Source organism: Lonchura striata, chromosome 5, assembly GCF_046129695.1.
Source record: "Lonchura striata isolate bLonStr1 chromosome 5, bLonStr1.mat, whole genome shotgun sequence".
Classification (NCBI taxonomy): Eukaryota; Metazoa; Chordata; class Aves; order Passeriformes; family Estrildidae; genus Lonchura; species Lonchura striata.
Window position 1 is genome coordinate 36727487 of NC_134607.1, and position 25192 is coordinate 36752678.

At 34.4% G+C, this 25192-nt stretch overlaps 1 protein-coding gene across 4 annotated transcripts in view; it reads left to right on the forward strand.

The window, feature by feature from the left end:
- The window catches only part of DOCK4 (dedicator of cytokinesis 4), a 221515-nt gene that overhangs the window by 171748 nt on the left and 24575 nt on the right, over positions 1-25192 (forward strand). For 2 of the 4 annotated variants that reach the window (XM_021545259.3, XM_021545261.3), the window contains exons 28-39: positions 3561-3636; positions 5179-5279; positions 5937-5995; positions 7978-8126; positions 9694-9779; positions 14925-14951; positions 15119-15214; positions 16425-16485; positions 18178-18271; positions 21885-22033; positions 23098-23184; positions 24889-24993. In XM_021545259.3, the coding sequence (XP_021400934.1) occupies positions 3561-3636; positions 5179-5279; positions 5937-5995; positions 7978-8126; positions 9694-9779; positions 14925-14951; positions 15119-15214; positions 16425-16485; positions 18178-18271; positions 21885-22033; positions 23098-23184; positions 24889-24993 (1090 nt within the window). The remainder of the gene's footprint in view (positions 1-3560; positions 3637-5178; positions 5280-5936; positions 5996-7977; positions 8127-9693; positions 9780-14924; positions 14952-15118; positions 15215-16424; positions 16486-18177; positions 18272-21884; positions 22034-23097; positions 23185-24888; positions 24994-25192) is intronic. The other 2 variants (XM_021545260.3, XM_021545262.3) reach the window with 1 other exon arrangement.

The window sequence follows — 25192 nt, forward strand, 5'->3', positions numbered from 1 at the left end:
ATTGAACAAAGAACTAATTTTCTGCTGGTCTTGGTACACAAGAAGCTTTAATTTTCAAGATCTCTGTGTAATTAACTGTGTATAGCCTTTCATCATTCTGCTTAATGGTAGAGATGCTAGGTCACCCAACCCTCAATTTGAATATTATAAGCATACAAATAGATGTACAAATAGTATTATTTATGGTAAAATAATTGATCTGTAAAGTAAGGTTTACATCTGTTGCTTACACTGAAATTTCAAATGTATCTTCTGAAAATTGTGCGTAAGGACTTTAAGCAGAGAATCCTTTTGGTTATAAAATTCAGTAATGGCTGAATTATTCTTATTATTCCTATTATTATTATAAAAATAACTCTAATGGAATACACAGCAAGGGGCGGTATCAAATCAGCATTTGTGTCATCATAATGGCTGCTCTAAAGAATCCTGTTAGCTCCTATGGTGTGGGAGTCTGAGACTCCTACAATGAACAAAAATTCTTGCTTTTATGTAATACATAGTGTTGCTAACAAATTTTTGCTTTTATGTAATGCAAAATGTTGCTAGCAACTAAACCTGGCATTCAGTCCTTCACAAAAAAATTTATACATAGGAATGCATATATAAATAAGCTCATAAACGTATAACAATAGATACATACACATATGCATGATTCAAGGTTAATTTCAATTCTTTATGGAATATGAAAGAATTTTTTTTCTGTTTGAATACCTCTGTGCTTGGGATTATTTCACTCTGAAATAGCAAAGAAAGGAATGAGAAGCTAATGTTATACATTTGTCCCATATCAGCATGGAAAAGGAAAGCTTTCATTTTCTGTCACTGGCTGCCCAGGCAAAAGCCAAGTTGCCAGGCAGTAAACAGTTGTTGAACTTCTGGATTTTTCAAACAGCTTATTGCAGAAAGATTTGCTCTGAAAATTTGATGGAAAAGCCATTCCATCAACAATGGCCTTACCAGACATTGGGTTAGCATCCTGTGTATGAGTCCAGAATATCTTAGTGGCTAAAAGTAGAGGGTTTTCTCCTGTAATACAAGCATTCTGAAAAATATATGGCAGGTGGTAAGAGGAAGAAAAGCAAGTCTTGTCACAAACTCAGTAGTTTATAGTTTGATACTCAGATGGATTTCAAATGAATGTTGTTGTTTGACAATCACTGGCTGGGAATCAACTTGGAATGCGAGTACTGTACTGAATCAGGCAGCTGTCCTCTGGCTGCTGCCTCTGCTTTCTGCATTTTTGCTTTTTGTTTTTTGTATATGAGCATCCTCAGCCTTAACTTGTTTTCTGTTCTACCTGATTTTAGCTTGTTGTAGATTCAGAATAACAGATATTGGATCAAAAACAATATCTTCAACCTTGTGTGTTGTATCTGGTGTTTTGAGGGTTTTTTATCTACAACATATCCTCTCATGTTAGAGACCCACATTTTATCAACTAATCCATATCATATCTTTGGCTTACCAAATAAATGAAACCTGAGCTAAGTTCCCTGTAGAAAGAAATACTTGCATTGCAATTATTCTGTTATCTCAGGAAAATTCCTCAAAAATATTTTAAAAGTTGCATTTATCTACTTTATTCACTTCAAAAGAATTGAAGCAGATCTTTCTCTTCAGTTTCACCTGCCATGGAAGGAATGTAGCAAGAAAGGAATTGTCTCAGACATAAATTGAATTATGTCATGTAAACTTGGCAGTATGGTTATGGATCTTGTGGAATTTTCTCTTGAGTACAGTTTTCAGAAATTTATTACTTTTGACTTAGGTGGAAATTTCATATAGCAAAAATTCTGATAAACTGACTTTTTCTACCAGAATGTTTTCCTGAACAATACAAACTATTTCCATTCTGCGAAGCATATGGATCTTGAATTAAATCATGCACAACAACAAGAATGATAGGGCTCTGTTCTTATCCATGCCTTGATTATTAACTTTGCTGATACTGGATTTTATTAATGTTTCACTTTGTCTTTCATGCTGCAACAGCAAGTGCAGTACGCAGGCTGTAACTCTCCACTGGTGAAAAAGTGGGGCTAACTTACTGATGAGTGCTAAGCCTGGAACACTACTTGGACAGAGAAGTTACACTATAATCCTTGATAAAATAATATGTATGAAAATACACTGAGCAATGGAATAGGAATAAATGAAACTTAAGTCTCAGAACTGGCTGTTATTGTTCAGGTACATCAAAGAAGAAGGTAGAGTTTGGCAGGGATAGTAATTTTAAAAGCAGAAGGATGGAAGCAAATGTTTGAACTACTAATATGTTAAATTATATATAGCAGTTTTTATTTATAAATGTGAAAGCTGTCTGAAGTGATAGAAGAAAAATATAGTTTATACCCTAGTTAGGTTGGCTAACATTTAATTCTCCAGTGTTGTAAAAATGAAAAATATTGTAATCTTGAAGTATATATACTGCTGTTATTATTCTTAAAAATCTTTTTAAATGAGTTGCAAAAAATAGTGAAAAAAAAATGAAGTCCAAAATATAGAAAGGGAAACATATTTTAGTGTTGTAACAACATGCTGGTCAAGAGCTATGTTCAAAGAAGAACTAAATGTATTAATAATAGACAGATGGTAATTAAATGAAATGTGTAGATACAACCTTTTTTCTGAGATCTTTAAACAGTTGATTGTTGTAAAATATATAATAGCAACAAGATCATTCTGTGTTTATCTTTTTTTCTCTCTGTAAGTGTTCACTTCTGACTATTTTCAAAAATAATTTAATGCTTTACATGGATTTCTAGTTTGACTAAATATGTTGGCAGACAAGAGTGCTGAAGAGGTTAGTTTAAGGTTTGAGCCACTGAAATTAGATGTATTTAAATTATCTCAAAGAATGTTCTATTTCTATATGTTACCAAAGTTGGTTGCTACAAAAAACAAAGCCATCACTAACTTCTGGTGACACCACTCTGAGAGGATCTGGTCATATATATTTATTTAAGATAAATTATTATAATTCATGCAAGTGTAAATGCAGTGTAATGTATGGCGTTTTACAACATACAGCATAGAGATCTTTTGAGGCAGATCCTTCTCTCAGAGCTCACTTAGTTTTACATTTATCTGTTGTTGCCATTAAAAAGATTTTTTGTCCATAGGGGTGTCAATGTTGAATATTGGCATTTACTAGATATTTTATATTTATCATCTATATGCACATATTTTCAATACCAAGAGAGCTGAAAACAAATTGTACAACTGTGTGTATTAATACTATTAAGATAAGATGTGTAATAAATCTGAAATCATAATTCTTTTCAGAACAAAGTTTATTATTGGTCTTGATCAGTTATGTTCTATATAGAATGTCTATTTTCAGTGCATGTTTTTTCAGCACTTTTTGTTATCCTAATGGGCATGTTTTCTATCAATAGATGTTGTTAGGTATTTATGTGGTGTGTTGAAAATGTATTATTTAATGCCACCAGACACACTATGTCTATTTCTTCACTGGAAAATTTTCCTGCTTTGAGTATTAAATATGAATTTTCACTTAATGAAAACTCCTGTCTTTTTCATTCTTTTCTTCCCAGTGTGATCATTACTACAGTCTTGTATCTTTCGGATGCCCTTCGTAAAAACTTCTTAAATGAAAACTTTGATTACAAGGTATGGGTAAAAAATAGATGCAGTAGCTCCTACATCATTCTGTGGCTTGGTGGTTATTAAACTTAGCTCCAGTATCTAAGTAGCTAGAATATATACAAAATCAGCAATTTCAAGCTCTCAGAAGCATTTTTTTCTTAAATACAGGGCAATCTTAAAAATTAGTGCTGTGAGGTTTTTTTTTTTAATTTCATCTTATGTTTATTTTATTATTTGAGCCTCTTTGTTAGACTACTTATTTAGGAATTAGCAATTTTTTAGCAATATTTTGGATCATAAAAACTAATGAAATTATTTAGCTTGGTTTTTCAGTTATTGCAGAAAGAAAAAATATTTCAATTTTTTAATCAATGCAGATTTATATAAAATGCAGATTTATATTTTTGTGATTTCTCTCAGACCAATTAGCATACTGCATAATTTAAATTAGAAAATTATGACACTTCATGGTGAATGTAGTTAAAGATGTTAGTGCATACCTCATATAGTGAGATACTGTGTTTATAATAAATTGTGAATATATATTATGCTTTTAGGATTCAGATGAGAAGATCTAGGAATGTGTCTGAAAAGACACATTTCCATGGAAACAAACCTGAATGAATATTCTGCCCAACCAAGACATGTTAGTCCAACTGCTGCATCATGAAAAGTGCAGAATGTCCTTCCTAGAGAAGACCCTGAGCTCCTGTTGACTTCTAGCAGGGTTGTGGATGCTTCTCTAAAAATCCAGACTTAGATAAATTGGCAGGAATGCAGATTTATCTACTTAATGGAACATAAGGAAATCTATGAATTTATGCAAGTTCAGAGGCTAAAACTGATAAAATAATTTCCTGTAGACAAGCCCTCTATGTCCCTTAGACTTGATTAGAAATGTTATTGCTGTCCTGCTGAACTGCAGGGTCTGGAATAGGGCTTCCTCTACACTTCCAGTCATGGAGCATCTATAATTGGGTTATAGTAATTAGTATTTCACTTTAATTTTATCTCTAAGTCTTCTAAGTAGCATATTCAACATCTAATTCATAAAGCATGAGCACAAAACATCTGTATGTTTGCAAAATCTTGACAAAACCTGGCTTTAGTTTTGTCCAGTGAAGGCTGCAGCAATTGAGACTTGCAAATAATATTATAAAGTGTGATAGACAGAGAATGTCAGTCCTGTTATGTGATAGCTTTTGAGGTGTCAGAACTTTTTGGGTTTTGGACTTAAAGGCATAACTTTTGTAGTTTCTATTTAAATATACCCCAAAGAAACTTTCCAAAAGTAAGGCTTTTTGATTTGGAGAGATGAAAAAACCCAATCTGTAGCTTTGAAACTTTTGCATTTTGAGATGTAGGATATGTAAATAGATGTATTTCTGCTGAACATCTTGGGGTTGGTGAAAAGTATATTTTGAGTTAAAGAAATTTAGTGTAAAGTAGGTTGATAATTTATCAGTTAAGACTGAAACAAGGGCTGTGATTTGAAATTTTGCATCTTGAGCAGTCATAAATTGTACTGAGAAAATGAAATAACCACATGCCATATGCTTATTGTAGATATGGGATTCCTACTTTTTTCTTGCTGTCATTTTTATAAACCAGTTATGTCTGCAACTGGAGATGTTCACACCTTCCAAGAAGAAAAAGGTTTTAGAAAAGTAAGTATTGCTATCAACTTGTGGAAAACGGTAATAGATTTAAAATTTCTCAAAATGGAAGCCATTGGAGGTTGCAAAAGGATGTACCAAAAGAAAAACATAACAGTATGTCCACTGACTAGAACAAGAATTTGTTCTGGCTCTTTGTACAGGTATTCAGTGCCAATAACTTCATATGAGTGTATGTAAATAACTTCATATGAGTGTCTAAACTGGTTCAGACTCTGGGAGCAAAAGAGCCATTCATTGCCAGTGAATGCTTAAGTCAACTCAAATTTGTTCAGGTGTTTCTGCCAGGCACTGCACTATTGTCTATATGAATTAATTGTATTTCTTTAAGCTAGAGCAAAATTATTTGCTTTCAGAGAGTGAACTGGAGCATGTTATGGCAAAAAATAGGTTTTGCTTCACAGTTGTGTTACTGATATGTAGAATTTTGACAATATTTCAAAAAAATCTGGGTTTAGGGAATCCAGTTTTAGCTGGGTACAATCAAAAGAGCAAAACACTTGGGAGAAACAGCACTTTCAAAGTTGGTTTTTTTTTTTTGTAGACTATAAATGAGACATTCATTAAATAATATCACAGAATGGCATATGAACTTGATTTTCTTAAATTATCTTTTGTTTTCTTGTCTTATTTTTTAATATACTGCAGATATGGTGACATGCGGGTAACAATGGGATGTGAAATCTTCAGTATGTGGCAAAATTTAGGTAAGTGATTAAACACATCATCAATAACTCATAAAATGAAAGCCAATTATTAGTTCTTTGCCTATTACATATACTTCCCAGTGATAGATGAGTTGTTGATAATTACGTTCAAGATATGAAGTCCTGAATCAAGTTTAGGAAAAAGTTTGTTGTCTATAGTTCCCTTATTTATAGCTAAGCTTAACTTTCTGTGCCTTGGTACTGTAGCTGACCCATCCTCTTTTCTTCACTGACAACTGAGAAAATACCATCAGAGAAAATAAAGTAGTACTCCTTTTGGGCAGAATTATTATGACTTGAAATATACTAAGGTTCTTATTTTTAGTCCTGTTGTCAAATTGTTTAAAGACAAGACGTCTTAATTCTGGAGGTCTCCTGAGATCCTGGATTTGCATCAAGTCTTCTCTGAAGTCTTAGTTGCACTAAAATATAAAGACATAAACCAGTCAGTGACTAATGTATAAATGAGACTTTGGACAACATAGGAAAATTACATGCTTGAATATAAACTTAGGAACACATTTATATTTTTGAGCAATAATTTGCAAACTGTTTGAAATTATGAGCATTTTGAATGTTGTTTGAGAAAAAAATAAGAAGTGAGTAGAAGATCTGGACACTACGTTTGTCATCTTTATATTTCAGTTATTCAGTATTCACTTCATCAGAGAGCAACCATCATCAGTGATTTTTGAGATACTGTAATTTCAGTTCTATCAATCTTTTCCCAGCAAGATATGTAATTGCAAAAAACTGGTCTTTCAACTCAACTTGTACTAGAGAGACGTGTTCAAAATAAGAAATATTTTCTTATTACTATCTTGTTAACGTCTGAAAAGTAGCATATTTTACTTATTTGCAATATTTAGGATTGCTGACTCACTAAGACATTACATGGATACATGATGAGTATTTCAGAACTGGTATATACTCCCAGGTCTCATCTCCTTCCTGCATGTACACCTTAGCATACATCACCTCCCCACTCATGCTGTTCTCTGCTCAACAGAACCTTAGGATGCAGGCAAACGATGCCTTTCAATAAGGGTGAGTTTTGTAGGACACAATATGGAGCTCATCTGGTAATATGTCCTTGTACAGTCACCTTGCTTTCATAGGGATAAGCATTCTAGGATGTTTCCAGCAAAGAGAGTTCTTGTTTTCTTTTGCACAAACTCAGACACTGAACACAGCAGCAAGCAGGGGTGAATACCCACTGGAATATCCAGAGGTAGGGTGGATGTAAATAAGTTCCTAGCTTGGAAAATCAATGCATCCTGATTAAAAATCCCTTCATTTTGAGGTTATCAGAAGTCTTACTTGTGGAAAACTAAACTGAATGGTCAGTGTTTACTGTGCCATTTCTGCATTTCTAGCTTTTCTGACAAGAACTTAATTTTCTTTTAAGTGGAATGTGGTGAGATAATATAGATGCTTTAGAACTGATTTTAAAGCAAGTTTTTTTGAGAACAGCTGTGTCGTATTTTCATTTTCCTGCAATTGAAACACATATTTTCATTTCTATACTTGCAAAACTAAAGACAGGTAAAAATCAAAGTACTTACCTCTTTTTGATGAGCACAGAATATCAGACAGTTAACCATTTTATAAACACCAGGATGTAGAGTTTAGAAACCAAATTATTCCTGTGAAATATAAATGGAATGCAGAGAGAGTGCTTTGTCTGTCTTCATTATCTTGCTTGAGCATTAACTTCAGAAACAGCTAACCCACTGTCACTTCTGAACTCAGTAGTGCATAATGAAATCTGATAAATTATGTTGGCCTTATATTCTTCATTTGTATATAGCTTCATTTCTTGGACTTAAGAAATAACCCATGTTGTGATGTGTGATTTAAAAAAAAGCAAAACTATAGGCATTTAAAATGTTCTTTTTTCATTCTTCAGACAGCATTTGGATTGCTTGATAACTCACAGGACACCCAATTCACATTCAAGTTTATGTTCATTTTCATTTTAGGGGAACACAAGCTTCACTTTATTCCAGCATTGATTGGCCCTTTCCTGGAAGTGACCTTGATCCCTCAGCCAGACCTGAGGAATGTAATGATTCCTATTTTCCATGACATGATGGATTGGGAGCAAAGACGAAGTGGCAACTTTAAACAGGTACTTTGTGTGAAGCTGTTTATAAACAGGACTGAATATAAAGCATTTCATAGAGTCCTAGTGGACTTGAACCTGGAGTTCCATTGATGGGTCAGGGTGGAGAAGATACCCACAACTCTGCCTGTTAGAGGGGCATTACAAGGGCTTTCCCTTTCTTTTCTTTGCAGGGCTAATAAGATTCTCCAGTTAATACTATCATGTTAGTTATGTGAGATGAGGAATAAAATCCATAGCCTGCTGAAATGAAGAAAACTTGAGCTGTTTTCCACAAGGTTGTTGTGGTGGATTTTCACCTCTGCTTTACAGTGGTACAGACTTCTGGTTAGATAGGATTCAACCAGCTTCCTTTCTGGTTACTATGGAAAAAGATCAGATGTTCGTTAGTAAAGATCCAAGTACTCTTGTTGCTCAAACACATCCTTAATGGGCTAGGAAGGAACGACCAAGAATGCCATCTGCTCCCTCAGCTCCCACTCAGTTCTTCCAGACTGCCTCAAACCATTCTCAGTGCCCTCCTTCCTGCTGCTTCAAAACGAAGGAAAGTAGAAGTATTTTAATTACTCCCAGGCAATCATAATGCTTAGGGTGGGACCTGCATCTAAAACACAAACCAAACTATTAAAAACAAGAGTTTTGCAGTTGATGTAAGTAGGTAGCTTTTCACTATCAATATCTAAGCTTATTGTTAAAAATTACCACAGAAATGTTAACAAGGAGTGAGAAGGAAGAAAATCTACTTGTTCTGTTACTGTCTTTTCAGCTTGGTTTTAAGTATAAATTGCAATAGATTCATTCTGTAATAAAATAATTACAACAGCTTGGTTTCTTCCTGAGATTTGTGGTTGTTAATATATTACTGATAAAAAGGGGGTTTGAAATATAAATACAGAGTGTAGCATCAGCTCTATATTTTTTTTATAATCAGTGCACTTAAAAACATCCATTGTAGGAATCATTAGCCACCAGATTTTCTTAACAACCGGGTTTTTTAGATAAATAATATATAAGTTCAGGATATTTGTTTCGTATTGAAATACACTGGCAGGTAAGAGTGTTGGGAGAGTCTGAACTCCCAAGTATTCTGAACACCGCAGACACTTATGTATATTAAATTATAATGAATGGGGTGCAGGTAGAAGAAGATTATATTTTTATTTCAGTCTAAGAAAATAACTTATGCTTACAGTGCTTACTTATGCCTTGCAATGAGAATTCAGGCAATTTATTTGGGCTCTGTGCTTTTCCTCTGACTCCATAAATAGATAGCTGCCTTAGCAGCAGCAAATGCTACTCAGCCTGTAGTTTTATAGTCACGTTGCTCAATTTAAATTAGCTCCCTCCCTCAAAAAAAAAAAAAAAAACCCACAAAAAAAGAAAAAAAGAAAGCCCTACAAACCTCAGGAATTATAACAGCCTCTAAGAGATGAGGTGACTTATCACATGATTGACCAATAATTCTAAAATATGCATTTAGCAAAGTCTCTTACATAAAACCAGACTTCCCCTCCGTTTTCTCTAATTCATTAAAGGAAAAAGAAGCTGTTTATACCACACTTATATGTTGCAGGTGGAAGCAAAGCTGATTGACAAACTGGACAGCCTAATGTCAGAAGGTAAAGGTGATGAAACATACCGAGAGCTCTTCAACAGTATGTGAGTAGTATGTTTATTTTATAATTCCTTGACTTCAGTTGGTTGTACCAGATGCAAATGTTTTTGTAGAGAAGTAATGTTTAAACCAGTTGTGATGCTAATTTTTTCTTTTTTTTTTTCTTATTTCCTTAAAATCTGAAGAATAAAATGTTTCATGGTGTTATATAGCATCTGTAAAGTCTGGCAGTACTTCTTGCATACAGCTATAATTGGGAAGGGAAAATCTGTTATATCACAGAACATTCTCTTTCTCTACCTACTAATTTTAAAATCAGAAAAGCAAGAAATGCTTCATAATTGCATAGGGTGTAGGTAGAGCTCAGATGGAGCATTTTGAAAAGAAGGCATGACAATTCAACAAAGCATTTAATAAGTGATTTTCTATTGCTACAAACTTGTACTCCTCTGAGTAATGTCACTTGTTGATTTCTTGTTTGATGTAAATAATCGTGTTTATTCAGATAAGATTGTTTATTTCAATTTTTTTTGGTAAATTACTGGCTAAGCTTTTAGTACTTTTTAATAAATGGCATGTCACTTAAATCTAATATAAAAAGTTAATGATAATGTTGAAGTCCCTAAAGTTATGCATAAATTATTCCACTGACTGAAATAAACTATTGTCACAGAGTACAGGTGCAAAATAACTCACTGGACTCTGTTTCTGAGTTTGTTCCTCAGAGCTCAATTCCACCAAAGTAAAAGATTTCAATTATTTCTGATGTGTTTATTTTAGTATGAGATGTATTGTTCTTCTTCATGATTCCAGGCTGCTGTGTTTTCTTCATTTCTACTAAATGAATTTTTTTTCTTGTTTATATAGTTTCTTAATCATTCTTTCTTGTTTAAGTATTATTTTAACTTGTTTTTGGTTAAAAAACAAGAATCAGGTCTTGGTGTCTGAAAATAGCAAACACTTATTAATCTATAATTGTATTGAGTTTTAAAAATGGAGTTTTAAATATTTATCATGTATAGAAGCAAAGGTGAAAATTAGGCAGAATAGTATGGAATTGGATGAATAATAGTGAACAGCAGTACAGTATGCTAAAGCAGAACTTTCCTGTAATTATTCATGACATTTTCATAATCTGAATAAAGATAATAAAAGGTAAAATATGTTCAATATTTAGTAGTACAGTATTCTAACCATAAAAATAAGTCATTCAAGGAAAAGCTCTAATTATAAAATGAAGCTTATGTAAAATACATCAGTGTGTCTATCACTGAAATAACTTATATTTCTATAAGAAACATACTGGTATCAAACACAGTTCCTAATTTTTATGGGTTTGAGTTAGATTTCAACTGGGGAATGTATAACATGATACAGTGAAAACTGCTGAGAGCCTTTTATAAATCTAAATGCTGAAAACATAGTCATGGTAATTTAAATTGCAAAATGTCTCACAGGATCAGTATACTTCTGTTTTCTGTCATGGTATAACAGAAGTTAAATCTAAACTCTTGGAAATGTCAGAGTAAGTGCTCAAGTTCATTCCCAGCTAATATAAAAGATAGCATTTATGATGAGGTTTTTTTTACTTTGATTATATGTATGCATTACCACCTCTCAGGAGGAGAACCTGTAGAAGATACTAATCTGACATGGAGGATGACATATTGTTCTAGGGTATATGAAAAAAAAAAAGATGAAAATCAGATGGACAACTTTGGGACTTGACTGCAAGAGGCAGGGTTGGTTAGCCTGAGATTTTGGGGTTTCTTTATTTCTTCCATGGGTAATTTAAACTAAGCAATATTAGGATATCTTTACACAGTGCAAGAAAGCAGACTTATTAAGGCTGAAGTGGCAGAGATGTAGCAGGTACCCAAAAACTGAAATAGTAATGCAGTTTTGCAGCAAGCAGTAGTTTCTTAGTCTTTAATGAAAGAAAATGCTCCAGTATTATCTGGTCTTTCTGAAGATTAGGTATGGTTACTCTTGATAGGTATCACTGGGAACCAAGGGGATGCACACACCTACTTTGAATACAGCCTGGGAACTGAAGTGGGTGGGAGACTTTCAGGTTTTGTCATGCTGTTTATTTTGTCTGAATTGGAAAATGAATTTAAATCTCTTAACTCCCACTTCAACATTTTGTTGATTGTTTTTTTTCCCGGAGACAATCACTGCATCTTTCCTTTGAACATCTATTTTCAAGGACAAGTTATCAGCATCTCTGGAGATAGCTAAGATATTATGTGCTTAGAATTTGTTGCCTACAATGGAATTATCTATATCAAATAAAAAGACAGATAAAGTAGGGGGAAGGTGACTGCTGTTTGTTTTGAATCAATGTCTTCCTAGGGACTTGAATGTGACCATTCACTGATTAGCTCCTGATGTCTTTAGAAGAAGCTGCAAAGCATGAAGTAGTGAACATTTTGTTATCTTGAGAAACTAGATGTTGTAATTGCTATCCATTGTAATTATGGAATAAAAGCTGTTCTGGTCTACATTTACACTGTAATACTGCAATTGAATCCCTGAATTAATTGGCACAGGAGAAAGATTTATTTTACTCTGTGAACAGTTGATAGTTAAAATAAAATCCTCAGAAGTCAAGGTACTATACTCAAGTAGGTCTTTCTTCTGCATTAGATGGATGCTGCCATTTTATTACTTCTGTAGCTGTATTTCAATTTGGCCTAAGACAAGGCATTTCAGATTTGGAAGTTAGGTGGCCACACTGAAGCGCAAAACCTGGACTAATGAGTTCTTCTGGGGGCCTGGCAATAAGGCTTCTCTTTGAAGACATGGTAGCTGACACTCAGCTGGGCAGGCATTTATAACTGAGTTCTGCCAGCTTCTGGGTGATTTCTTCAACTGTGAATCTATTACATAAAATGTGATGGCTGCTATCTTTCCTCTTCAGTCATCTTAATTTCTTCTCCAAATGCATGACTGAATTCAGCACTACCCAATTAATTAGACTCTGTCTGGAGTGAGTCTTTTGAGAGCCTTTATGACTCGTTCAGGGAACCTCTGTCTAGCGAGGTCTTTGAACTCCAAAAGAGGCATCCAGATGTTTTAGAGCAACTCTAGGATTAGCTGCCTGTGAGATAAAAGTCTGAAAAATGCTGTGGTTTAGACATACAAAATCCACTTACTACATGATTGAGCTAGCCTGAACATTGTTCTAAGCCTGCTGTTCGTCTCTGGAGAACTCTGGTCCTCTGGATCACTATTCTCTTACTCCTGGGATGCCCATGATTAAATGTAATTAAATACATCCCCTTTCCCCCCCACCAAAAAAAACAAAGCAAGCCATACTTGTTCAGGTGAGTTCAGGTGTTAGGCTATCTTAGCATGGATAGACAGAAACCTTTTTATAGTTTCCTTTTGTTGTATAACCCCCTTAGTGCTTTGTACAAATAGTCAAGCATTTTGGCTATGCTTTGGGATCTGTAAGAACATGGATACAATTCTACCTAGATTTAGCCTAGAATATATTTGTGTTGCTTTTTCATCTGAGTGTTTGTTCTGTTCATTGAGCTGGAAATGTGGTGGCGGGGAGAGGGAGGCATACATCAGAAGGCAAGTCTGAAATTTTTTCAGCCAACCACACTGATGTCAGTTTGTATAAATGCTTTGACTGTATCAACTCAATTCATTATTAGAAATTATATGTTTATAATGAACATGCCAATGCAATTTTAAAGAAAATGTATAAGTCAAATACAGATAAGAACAATCTGTTTTGAAAGAGAAGTCATACTTCTATTGTTTTTCTAGAGGAGCTATCAGTAATTATTTTGTTGAATCTAGGTTGAAATGTTGCTTTTTAACATAGGGTTAAAACAAAGCAGAAAGGAAAAATCCCTGAAGTAATTAAGGTTCAATAATGCAACAGGGTCTACTCTTATTTCTTACTAGACACAAAAAGTTCTATTAGAAGGAACATAAGGGATTCAAAAATTAATTAAAGTATTCTGTATGGAAAACAGCTTAGTGCTTCAGCACTTTCTGGTTAAGGATGGCCTTATCATCTGCATGCTAGCAATGAAAGATAGCCTCTGATTGTGAGGGAAAGACATCTGACTGCCTCCTTAAGAGAAGTGAGTTTAAGATTCATATTAGGGTGCAGGATGAAGATCAGTATTTGCTTTTCAGTTCTGCAGAGCACGGCTTCATTTAGGTCAAATTTGCTTGGAGAATTGCATCTGTGACATCCCCAAACCTGTAAGGAGCAGAGCTGGAGTGTATAGCTAGTGCAGTTCGCATGTAGGAGTTCCTGAGCACTTTTACAGGTTTGAGATTTGGATGTAGGAGGTTTTAGGGACTGAGCATGCTCAGGGTAGATGAAGGTCAGTGGAGCTGATAGACAGAAGGTTCAGAGATGCTCTAAAACTCAAGGATTTGGATGTGGAAATTTTTAGAGCTTTCTAAATAAACGATAACTGAGTACATTTTAGGGAGACTGCTGAAATATCTCCATGGAACATGTCATACACCTGAGCTTCTGCACCAAAGTATAAAAGTGACACAGCTCTGTAGATTTCTGTAAATATTTCCTTGCTCAATCTTATAGAGAAAATGTAGAAATTCATGCCTAAGTGATAAATATTTCATAAACTTAAACAATGAAAAACAGAAGCCTGTAGCAGAATTATATAAAGAATAATAATAATAAAGAACCTTATATCGTACGGTTTTACTGGCAGCTCCACTTACATTAACATTTTGAAATCTTTCAACTTCAATGCGTAATATGCATTTACATTGGCACAACAGTTTTAAGTAAAATAATCTTATGACACTTTAAGCTAATGGAATTGTGCATGTGCAGGATAGTATGTTCTCAGAAAGAAATATATGAAGAGGGGGAATCAGCTTATTAAAACCTGTCCTCTATTCTTAAATTTCATACTTTCTGAAATATTAGAGAAGAGAGGAAAAAAAAAAAATATTTTTTAAAAATTGGGAAGGTATATTGAGCTCATGAATATTCTTTTCTAGGAACACCTTTAAATTCCTCCTTTTCTGATGTATCAACATGAAGTGAATATATAAATTTTATGGAAGAGTTGTGTTTAGTCTTTGGGATATTAATATGTTCTGAAAATTAGGTATTTGACATATTTTTAACCTGATGCAGCTAATATAAAAATCATTTGTTTTGTCAATGCTTCCTGGACTAGAATTCCACTTTTTGGTCCTTATCCTAGGTAAGACATTGTTTGCAAATTGCACTTCTTGGGAGGGTGTTTGTAAAAGAAAATCTAACTATCAAAGATGTTGCTAAGGTATTAAGGTACTGGTAAAAGCAGAGAGGTTGTCATAGTAACAGTTAAAAATAAACAGTGACATTTTTCTGGCTTGTTTTTTTTTTCAGTCTGCTGAAGAAAATTGAGCGGGAAACATGGAGGGAAAGTGGCGTTTCATTAATTGCCACTGTGACTCGCCTCATGGAGAGGCTCCTGGACTACAGGTACAGTGGTTAGCACAACTGAGAGTAGGGTTGTCATCTTTGAAATATTAGGAAACAAGTAGAGTTAACTTGCTTAAATGGTGACCACACATGGATACATGGATACAGCAGCTGTAAGTGCTCAGGATCTCTGACAGCAGCTGCTTAGTCAACAAGAAAAGGCCACTGGCAGGATGAAAACAACCAAGTAGACTCCCCATGGTAAAGCATCCAGTGATGTGTTTGAGTTGGCTGTCAAGGAATGTAGTAACTTTTGGTAGTAGGTTGGTGACTCAAGTCTGTCTGAAGACACAGAGCTCAGAGCTAATCACCTGACAGTTGTTTTACACAATATGTAAAATTCTTATTACTGTGTCAATCATGCTTAGTTGTAGTGTCAGCTGGGACAGTAAGTGTGTATACAAAGACATGATTGCTGGATGAACACCTCACATCTGACTGTACCATGTGATCAAAGGAGAGAGAAATGAGAGGCATGTACTCTCTTTCAGGAGTGCGAGACTAAAAGCAATTTTCCCAGTCACTTGTGAACCTGTGTAGAGGCTTCACATTTCAGCTTAGTCCTCCTCATTGCCACAAACTCTAGCACTGTCCAGAGCTTAATTGTGAGCTTTTCTCCCTGATTCTATAGGGATACATGGTGAGACCTAGTACAGCACTTGCTGTTGTCACTGATAGTTTGAAAAGAAAGGTATTTCATTAGCAAAGAGACTGTACTCTTAATTTCTAGAAGCATGACACTGCTATTTATCTTCAGGGATCAGATGGATTACAACCTCTAGGACTCATAGTCTTTCAAAACAGTGGTGTGATGTTAGTTATGAGAGTATTTGAGGCAATTGTTTAGCTCATGTATCCAAGAATGGTTTACAGTTATGTTAGATTTCTTTTAGTGATTATGTTATGATGTCTGGTTGTTATTATTTTATTTCAGCATGCTTATACTGGCTACTTTTTTTCCCTGTGTGATAAAAAAAGATCACATAGTAATGACAGAGCCAGAAAGAAAACATTTACTTTCTTGAAAATTGAGGTATTCAATGTACTACAAAAGGAGGCATGAAATCTCTTAGCTACTTGGATCTGCTGTTCAGCTAAAAGCAATCCTTTCAGTCAGCTTGCCAAGTGAAATATGTCTGTTTTCTGAGGTGTGCTTCAGTGTAAGTGGATAAACAGCATTCCTTTTGACTGTCTTTACTTTCTACTTTAGGGACTGCATGAAAATGGGAGAAGTGGATGGCAAAAAGATTGGCTGCACTGTTAGCCTCTTGGTTAGTATAATATTTCTCTTTCCCTTTTTTTTGAGTTCAGTTGAGCAAATGCACATTTGAATAGGACATACTTTGCTTCTTGTTGCAATTTGAGTGGAATTTGACAGAGTAACACTACACTTAGGATCACTTATTATTTTTTCCAGGCTGAGGTTTATACAGTAGGGGGATAGTCTTCCTTGGCATTTCATAGCTTGGTTCTGAAAAGTCTCTAAAACTGCATTACTCAGTTTTAAGTCTCTTCCTACTGGATAAACTTCACCAAAGTACTTTCTATGTTTAATTAATCTCTTGAGTTTGTAGAAACAAACATGCCTTTCCTCCTCTCCCAAATCCAACAAAACCTACATGATTTCTCTTGTTTCTTTTCTTCCAATAACTGATGCAAGTTGGTTCTTATAGCATATAGTATGGGATATCCTGTGAATACTGCGAGCTGACTATTCTCTCCCCAGTAGAAGAGACAGAAATGCTGTTCAAGACCTTCTGTTGTCATGCTATCATTATTACCACAAACCAACAGTGTGAAACCATAGTATGAAAAATATGTCATTTTTGTTTACAAGATTTTGATTCTAGGCCAGTTTCCACTGACAAGTTTGTTGACTTCTGTTAGCCTTGGAAAGTGTCCATTTTCATGGTGAATCTTTTGAAAAGCTTTATTTTTAGCCAGAGGGGAAAAAACCAAAATAAGCTGACTTGTAATTCTGCATTTTTGACGTCAGTGAAACAATTTGGTATCACTTCTAAGTAGCAGTTATACATGAGAGAACAAAGATTTCTTCAGTAGGAAAATAGTGCTCTAAATAGGGATGATATTTACTATGAAGGCATAAAGCAGCTGGCTTGCTGTCAAAATATCTGGCATGATCTGAGGTTTGTAAAGCACCTGGATTATTTTCATCCCTATGGAGTTTTTAATCTATTATTAGCAAAGCATCCAAGATTTGTACAAAAAAAATTTCTAAAATCCTAAAACAGCATAGTACTTTTTAATGGAATTTTCAATGACTCATGCAGGCTAAGGTGGATTTAATGTCCTAATAATTTTCAAAGAAACTTTTAATAGTCTTGTACAACAGAGAGACAATGAATGCTAAATTTTCTCAAATCAGTTTAAAAAATATTTTCTCTATAAAGTTTTTATTTTTTACATTTTCATAGTATTCCTCCTACCTTTTTCCTTGATAATAACTCAATTTAGAAAACAGTGGCACAGAATTTGAATACTGTACATTAGGAGAAAAACTGATTAGAGTTCAAAATAACGATTTAATACTAGAACAGAAATTGTTAATTGCTAATGAGAATCAGTGCTTAGACTTTTCTAGCCTATAATTTTTTATTAATCAAAGCAGATTATCCTGAATATGGACGATGTCTAGCAGGAGGACTTAAGCTGCATGTCCATTGTGAACGTGGCAGTACTTGTGAACAGGGCTATAGGCTTGTGCTCCTCTTCCTGTAACTTTTTCATACTTTGCTTTAGTGCTTGCAAATAGATAAAGAATGTTTTGAAGAACTATGGTATTGCAGTCCATATTTCATCCATGTAACAACAAATAACAGTTATATGTTTAGAAATAAAATCTGTACATTTATTTCTAGAGTATTATGAAGTCTTTTATTTGTAAACATTATAATAAATTTATTAACTACTGTGTTTTATTACAAAATTCAATTTTATTTCAGAATTTTTACAAGACTGAACTGAACAAGGAAGAAATGTATATTCGCTATATTCATAAGCTCTATGACCTACATCTGAAAGCACAAAACTTCACAGGTAACTGAATAGAAACTAGAAAAAGATATTTAGGACTGGTCTGTGGTTTGCAGTGTTTTGTAACCCTGCAAGCTGTATCTTCAGTGCAGAACATACCAACCCAGGCAACAGCTGAATTTCCTTGCCTAACTGATTCCTCAAAATATTTTTTTTTCAGCCCCACAGCACTATTTTTTGCTGAGCCATGGTGAATGTAAATTACTTCTATTGATACCCATTAGCAATGAATGTGTGATACAGTTATTTGTCACCCAAAAGGAGTAAAGTTTGGAGGAAGTTTTTATGAGTTCATTTAGTGGTATCTGAGCCTCTACATTTTTTTAATGCTCCTGGCTATCTGTTTGGTGAAGTGTCTCCATACAGCTGTGTTTCAGAACCTTATTTTTGAGTTAAAAAAAGTAATAAAAGAAAAAAAATCTATATCACTTACTCATGATGAGATAGAGACCATAAAATCTGTGACAAGTATTGCAATTTCATGATGTCTTTCTAAATCTTCACACACCGCATTTGCAGTCCTATTGTCCAAGAGTTCTCTAATTTTGTGCTAAGGATGGTTTTATCTTTTACATAAAGAAGTAAGAAGATATTGTTCATGACTGTTGTTTATACAGCTAAACACACACTTCATTGGGGGAGCTACATGCCATCAGTAACTGCTGGAGAAGATGAAATCAGTATCCTTTTAAATCACACTGTCTTTGCCAGAATATTTTACTGACCTTATAATACCTCCATCTTTTCCCCAGTGTTTGCAATTGCTTATGTTCAAAATTTCTATATTTTCATTCTTCTTAAAAGCAGGTTAGTTGGCTAGGGGGTCTCTAGTAAACAGCTTACCTGGTGTCACAGCAACTTTCCTTATGCTTTTCTGCTACCCATGAGAATGGATTTAAATGTGGACTAGATAGCAGGATATGTTAAGGAGAGATTTTCGTTTCTTCATGTGACCTGGCAGTTGTGAGTCACAAGAGAATTTTGATTATCAAGAAGTCTCTGCCACAGCTGGCTTTTGTATCAAGCTATTATTTTGCATAGTCGATCTTAGTAACTCTTTGAGCAGTGTTGAGTTCCTTTTATGCACTGAGTACTATTATGTGTCCAGTTTATCTTCAACTGTGATATGAACCTAATTTTTTAAATTGTTTTGCCATCCATTCTGATTTTAAACAGTATTTTGCTCAAAATTTATTTCAAGAACTTTGTTGTATTTCCTATGTGTATATTATCAATCTGTGTGTTTTTTGTGTTCTTTACTGTGGTAGATTTCACTGCTTCCTTTTTTTTATTATAAATTTTAATTTTTTGCTGTAAGAGCTTTATTAAGACTTGTCTCACACCCATAATTAGAAAACAGACTTGTGTAATCCATTGCCTTGCCTTATCAGAGGCAATACAGACTTTTGTAAATCAGCTGGTCTAGAGAATTTGGGATTAGGAAAATAAGTTTGATACTTCAGCAGCATTCCTACATGTTGCAGCATTAGTTTTCTAATTGCATCATTTCATCCTAGAGATGAAATGTTTTTTCTCTCATATCCATAGTATGCTTTACTGGAATGTTTCTAAAAATTCTCTGTTAAAAAAAAAAAAAAAAAAAGTCATCTTTATACAAAACATTACTTCAAATCTTTCTTTACACAGCACTCAGTTACAGCTATAAATATACCTCTCTTGAGGCCAAACCACATAAAGGCACTGATTCCTTGTGTCCCCTCAGTCACTTGAGAAATGTAATGAGACTTTTTACTTAACCACCTTAGAAATATCTAGTTTTTTTAATATCTCCTGTATAAATTGAATTTTCCACGTCATGAGTTACCCCTATTTATCTCTCCTTAGTGCTTTGATGCAATCTCTCCCTGAGGTACCGGTATTTTATTTGTTGTGTTTGCCACTGCCAGACATAGGATGCTGAGTGGAGGAACCCTTCAGACTTGTAATTCACTATGGTCTTTCTTATTTGAGAAACCTTCTGTATAACTTTATTATAATTTAAGAAAACTACATTGTTATGGCAGACAAAATTTTGTTGAGGACTTAGATGCCAAGTTTAGAGAGGAAAGGTCACGATGAGATATCCTGATCAACTACTTATGTTCTGCTATCTTTTGCTTCCTTATGATTTTGAATAATTTATTATGAGCTTCATGGAATTTTAAAATTTTCATATAGATGTGCTTCATGTCTAGAGTACATAAATGTAGCTTGAAACTATGACAAAGGTGGTTACCAGTGAAGCATCCTGAGAGCTGCTGAGTGTGATGCCAGAATTAAGGCTGTCTGTGCAACTTGAGCTGGTTTTCCTTGCACGGGTCTATCACAGCACAGTACCAGTTTGCACCACGCTTGGCATTTTGCAGCACTGGGGGTTCAAAGCACTCTCTCACACAAATATTTTCTGCAGTGATGTTTTTTTCATCCACAGGTTCTTAGCTGGATGTGTAGAGGAACACTACTAGAAAAAATACTGTAAAATTTTGCTTAAGTCGCCTTTTTATGGGAACTCATATGGCAGAGGCAGAAGTAGGATATGGTTGTCTGGGGTAAACTTAGCTTAGCACGAAAAGTACTTTAGTACTTTATTGTTATTTTTTGCCTTATGTACAACCTATAAAATCTGCAATAAAATAAGTCTGGTAGGGAGCTTCTTTCTCCAGTGCAGTACATCTCCAGAACATGGCCCGTCTTTGTGCTGACTCACTCATGCAAAGTGGTCCTGTGAGTGTCAACATAAACTGTGAATACTAACTTGGAAATCAATAATACATATGCTCAGTTAGCCAAACTGAATTGTTGTAGCCAGTAGTAATTATGGTGTTTTGTAATTTACCAAAGTCTGACTTTTCAATAAAAATATTAATTTAATATTATTTTAGTGTACTGCTTCTGAGGGATTTCTGAAATCAAAGTTAAAAAAAAATTATATTCCCAGATAATGTCTACTTATTAATGTAAATATTGCTACACAACTCTCTCAGTAGAAACCAACAACCAGTTTGATTCCTGCCAAACCAAAAACTAAATAAAATTTAAAAAATTTAAAAATTAAAAACATTGCATTTTTAAATTGCTTGTTATGGTCAGCTGGTAAGGCTCAGCTATCAGGGATTTCTTGCTCTATGGAAGGAGTGAAGGAGTGGTTTCTATTAAGCACATATCTGCCTCCCTGTTCTCCTCCCAGCCCTGATCTCTTTTGGACTGTGTCCACAGTCTTGTTGTCTTTCCTCTTTCACTACTGCTGTTTGTCATCCCCCAGTCCTTGTTCCTTTTTTTCAGACAGCAAAGTCATTGAGAGTTTCTCCTTAGCAGTATGGCAGACTGGGGCTAAGCAGGAAATGGTTACTTAATTTCTGTCTCCTTTGTATTTTCAGACTCCAGGAGAAGTCCCAGTAACTCCACTTTAAATATTGTGTGAAAATGTCAAGCTATTTTTGTTATAGCTGTAATAGTAACTCTGTCAAAAAACACCACTACCATCTGCCTAATACCCCAAATAAATCAATTAACCATTAGAAAGGTGCCTCTCAAGAAAAGCATTCACATCTCTGTGCACTTTGTCTGTTTGATGTGTTTGGTGTTGATAAGTGCCATGCTGTAATTTGTCTTGCAGAAGCTGCCTACACACTGCTGCTGTACGACGAGCTGCTGGAGTGGTCTGATCGGCCGCTCAGGGAATTCCTCAACTACCCCATGCAAACAGAGTGGCAGCGTAAGGAGTGCCTCCATCTGACCATCATTCAAAACTTTGATAGGGGAAAGGTAAAATAGTCATGTTTTGCTGAGTGGATCTGGGAAGGGTAATTTATTCATTTTAGAGTATTAGTTCCAGGGTTGCACTCTTTTCTTGTGTTGAGGGGAAGTGTTTGTCCTTGCTTGATTGAGCAGTTACTTAGCGATGCAGTATGTTTCTTCTAGTAGGTTTCTTCTAATACTGTGGTTGTATCCTAGAAATCCCCCACTTACATATGAGAATAATTTTCACTTGCATAGCAGTTGGCTTTGTAACTGTCAAAGCACTTTATGAAAGGTGATATCATTTTTCCCCATTTTAAAGGTGGTGAAAATGAGCCTTATAAAGCTAATGAAATTCACTTAGTGAACAAGTGAGGATTGTAAAGGTTATGTTTACACCTTACAATACCAAGCTGTATCTCTTAAAAACTAAAAATTAATTTGTTTGGGGGATCACAGTTCATTGTCATTACTGCAAATGCCTATTCTGAATTAAACAAGTGTAGTTATGCTGTAGTCTAAAATTTTATATACACATAGTGCTCTGATTCGTCTTACTGGCAAACAAGCAATACATTACAATTTTGTGTAGCTAGTGTAAAATCCATGTAAGCCTAATAAATCCAGTAAGCCTAATAAATGTAATCAACTGGATGTTGATCATATTTTTCAAACAATTCTGTAATTATATTATATAGTTTAACTTACATGGCGCAATGAAGTACTTGTACAACCTAAAAAAAAATAAGGAAGATGTATTAAAAGTACAATTTTAAAATGTAAAAATCATACTGTGTGGAATTCATCTCATGTAGTGTCAAAAGAGTTGTCCATCACTCTTGCAATGACTAACATTTTGTGCATAGTGCAAAAAGAATAATTTATTAAATGTCTCTAATATATATTTTTAATATATTTTAATTCTTCAAAGAGTTCATCAGTATTACTCAGAAGCTATCAGCATGTTTAGTGGACAGTTTGTTCAAATATTTTCAGTAGCAAGACTTAGTATAGATAGAACAGACCACTGATAAATCACAAATTGTCAAACAGTTGCTTTGAATTACTGAACATTCTTTATTTGCTTGCAGTGTTGGGAAAATGGCATTATCTTATGCAGGAAAATTGCAGAACAATATGAGAGCTACTATGACTACAGAAACCTCAGCAAGATGAGGGTAATGTACATTAATACTTTTCATCAATCAGGAATCCAAAAGCTTTTTAATTTAGGTTATAAAATATTACTGAGGAAATTAAATTTACCACAGAATGGTCCTTAGGTTTGGTTTTCACTCTTATTTTTACCCTGAAGATTTTTTTTCTACAATAAGGATTATAGAAAAGGAGTATGAGCTTTTTGAAGAAAAATGAGAAAATCCTGTCTACAATAGAGCAGTTTGGGTTGGAAGCCTTAAAGATGATCTAGTTCCAGCCCCCCTGCTAGACACCTTCCACTAGACCAGGTTGCTTTATTTCATTATAAAATTAATGTTCTTACAATATTTGTACCTGTACAGCATTCTTTTTGTGTATGTTTATGCAGAAAAATAATAATAAAAATTCACTTTCATTAGTTTCCTACAGTTTATCCAGGGAATGTGCTGCATGCAGTCTTTCACTAGGAGGAGCAGCATGTCTTGGCAGCTGTAATTGCAAGCAAAGCCACAGACAATGCACACCTTTACTTTTTTTAATGCACTGCTTATAAATATGGTCTGTTTAATATTACATAGTAAAAATGAATATTTTTGGTACAGTCTTCTTGTTGTTGGTTTGGGTTTTTTTTCATTTTAGAACTCTAAACATTGTTTCTCATTCATTCAGATAGTGTATTTTAAAAATTATTGTGTCTTCTTTTCTTACCTGCTTCTGATGGATTCAATATTTTATTACAACTCCCCTTTTAAATTTCCTGTACATGTAGGATGCTTGCTGCTGGGACTGAGTGAAGTCCCTTTAAGACAGAGCTGCTTAACAGCATTATGCAAAATTCTTAACACATAGCTATGTGGCAGGACTCTGTTATCTGCTTATTCCATATATATTTTGATATGTCAGTGGCAGAATCCTATAAGCAAAAGCAAACTGATTATCATCACATTAATAAAATTATTCATTTATGCATGTTTAATTAATTGTACTGTGTTTTGTGTTTGAAATATTCTTTTCCTGTATCAGTGCCACCAATGTTAATCCAAAAACATTAGTGGGGGTGTGGGGATTTCTCATAGCAGTATAATTAGGCAGTTATTGATATCATATGCATACTAAATAGCTGTCTGTGTTACCTATAATAGGGTTAAGACTGTGTTTGGCTTTTTCCACAGTATTAAAAACTTTGCTGAAAATATCATCAGAAAAGGTGGACTTTGGTATTAAGATCCCCTTGTGTCAGTGTTATGAGTGAAATAAAAAACAGATGTCTTGATGAAAAATTATGCTAATTGCTATTGGGACATTTTAAAGGAGCTCATATTTGATGCTTAAATAATTGGAATCTGGTGTGATTTGGACATGACTGTCTTGAATATGGAAATTAGACTTTGCTGATTTAACTGACCACATTGCTGCCATGTGTTTGGGTGATTAGCAGATTACTGGGTCATAGGTTTCAAACTGTCTTTCTATTTTACCCCTTTAATATCGGTACTTCATATTTTAAAGGATTTATTTTTTAATTCTTGGCAACTTTCGAATCCCTAAGAGGTATAATTACTTAATCTGATGCAGTCAGAAACTTCTGGATGTCCTAGTTGTTGCTCAGAGATATATTGCAATTCCATAACCACAGAGGTGAAAGACATTCCCTTTTGTGATAGCTTATGGTAAAAATACACTTTCAAAAAAGACTAATTGCATTTCTTCTCAATCTCACACAGATGATGGAAGCATCTTTGTATGACAAAATTATGGATCAACAGCGCTTGGAGCCAGAATTTTTCAGAGTTGGTTTCTATGGGAAAAAGTTCCCATTCTTCTTGAGGGTAAGTGAAATGAAAATAAGCAGAATGGAGTAATGCTGTCATTCATAATCACTTTCACTGTGTTAAAATTTGTTCATACTATATGCAAGTTTTATCCTGTGAGAAATTATTTACCTTCATGTTTCATGGTTAAGAAAAGGTCCTGACTAATGAAAAGACAAATTCTAGGCTTCTAGAGTCCCACAGAAACACAATATTG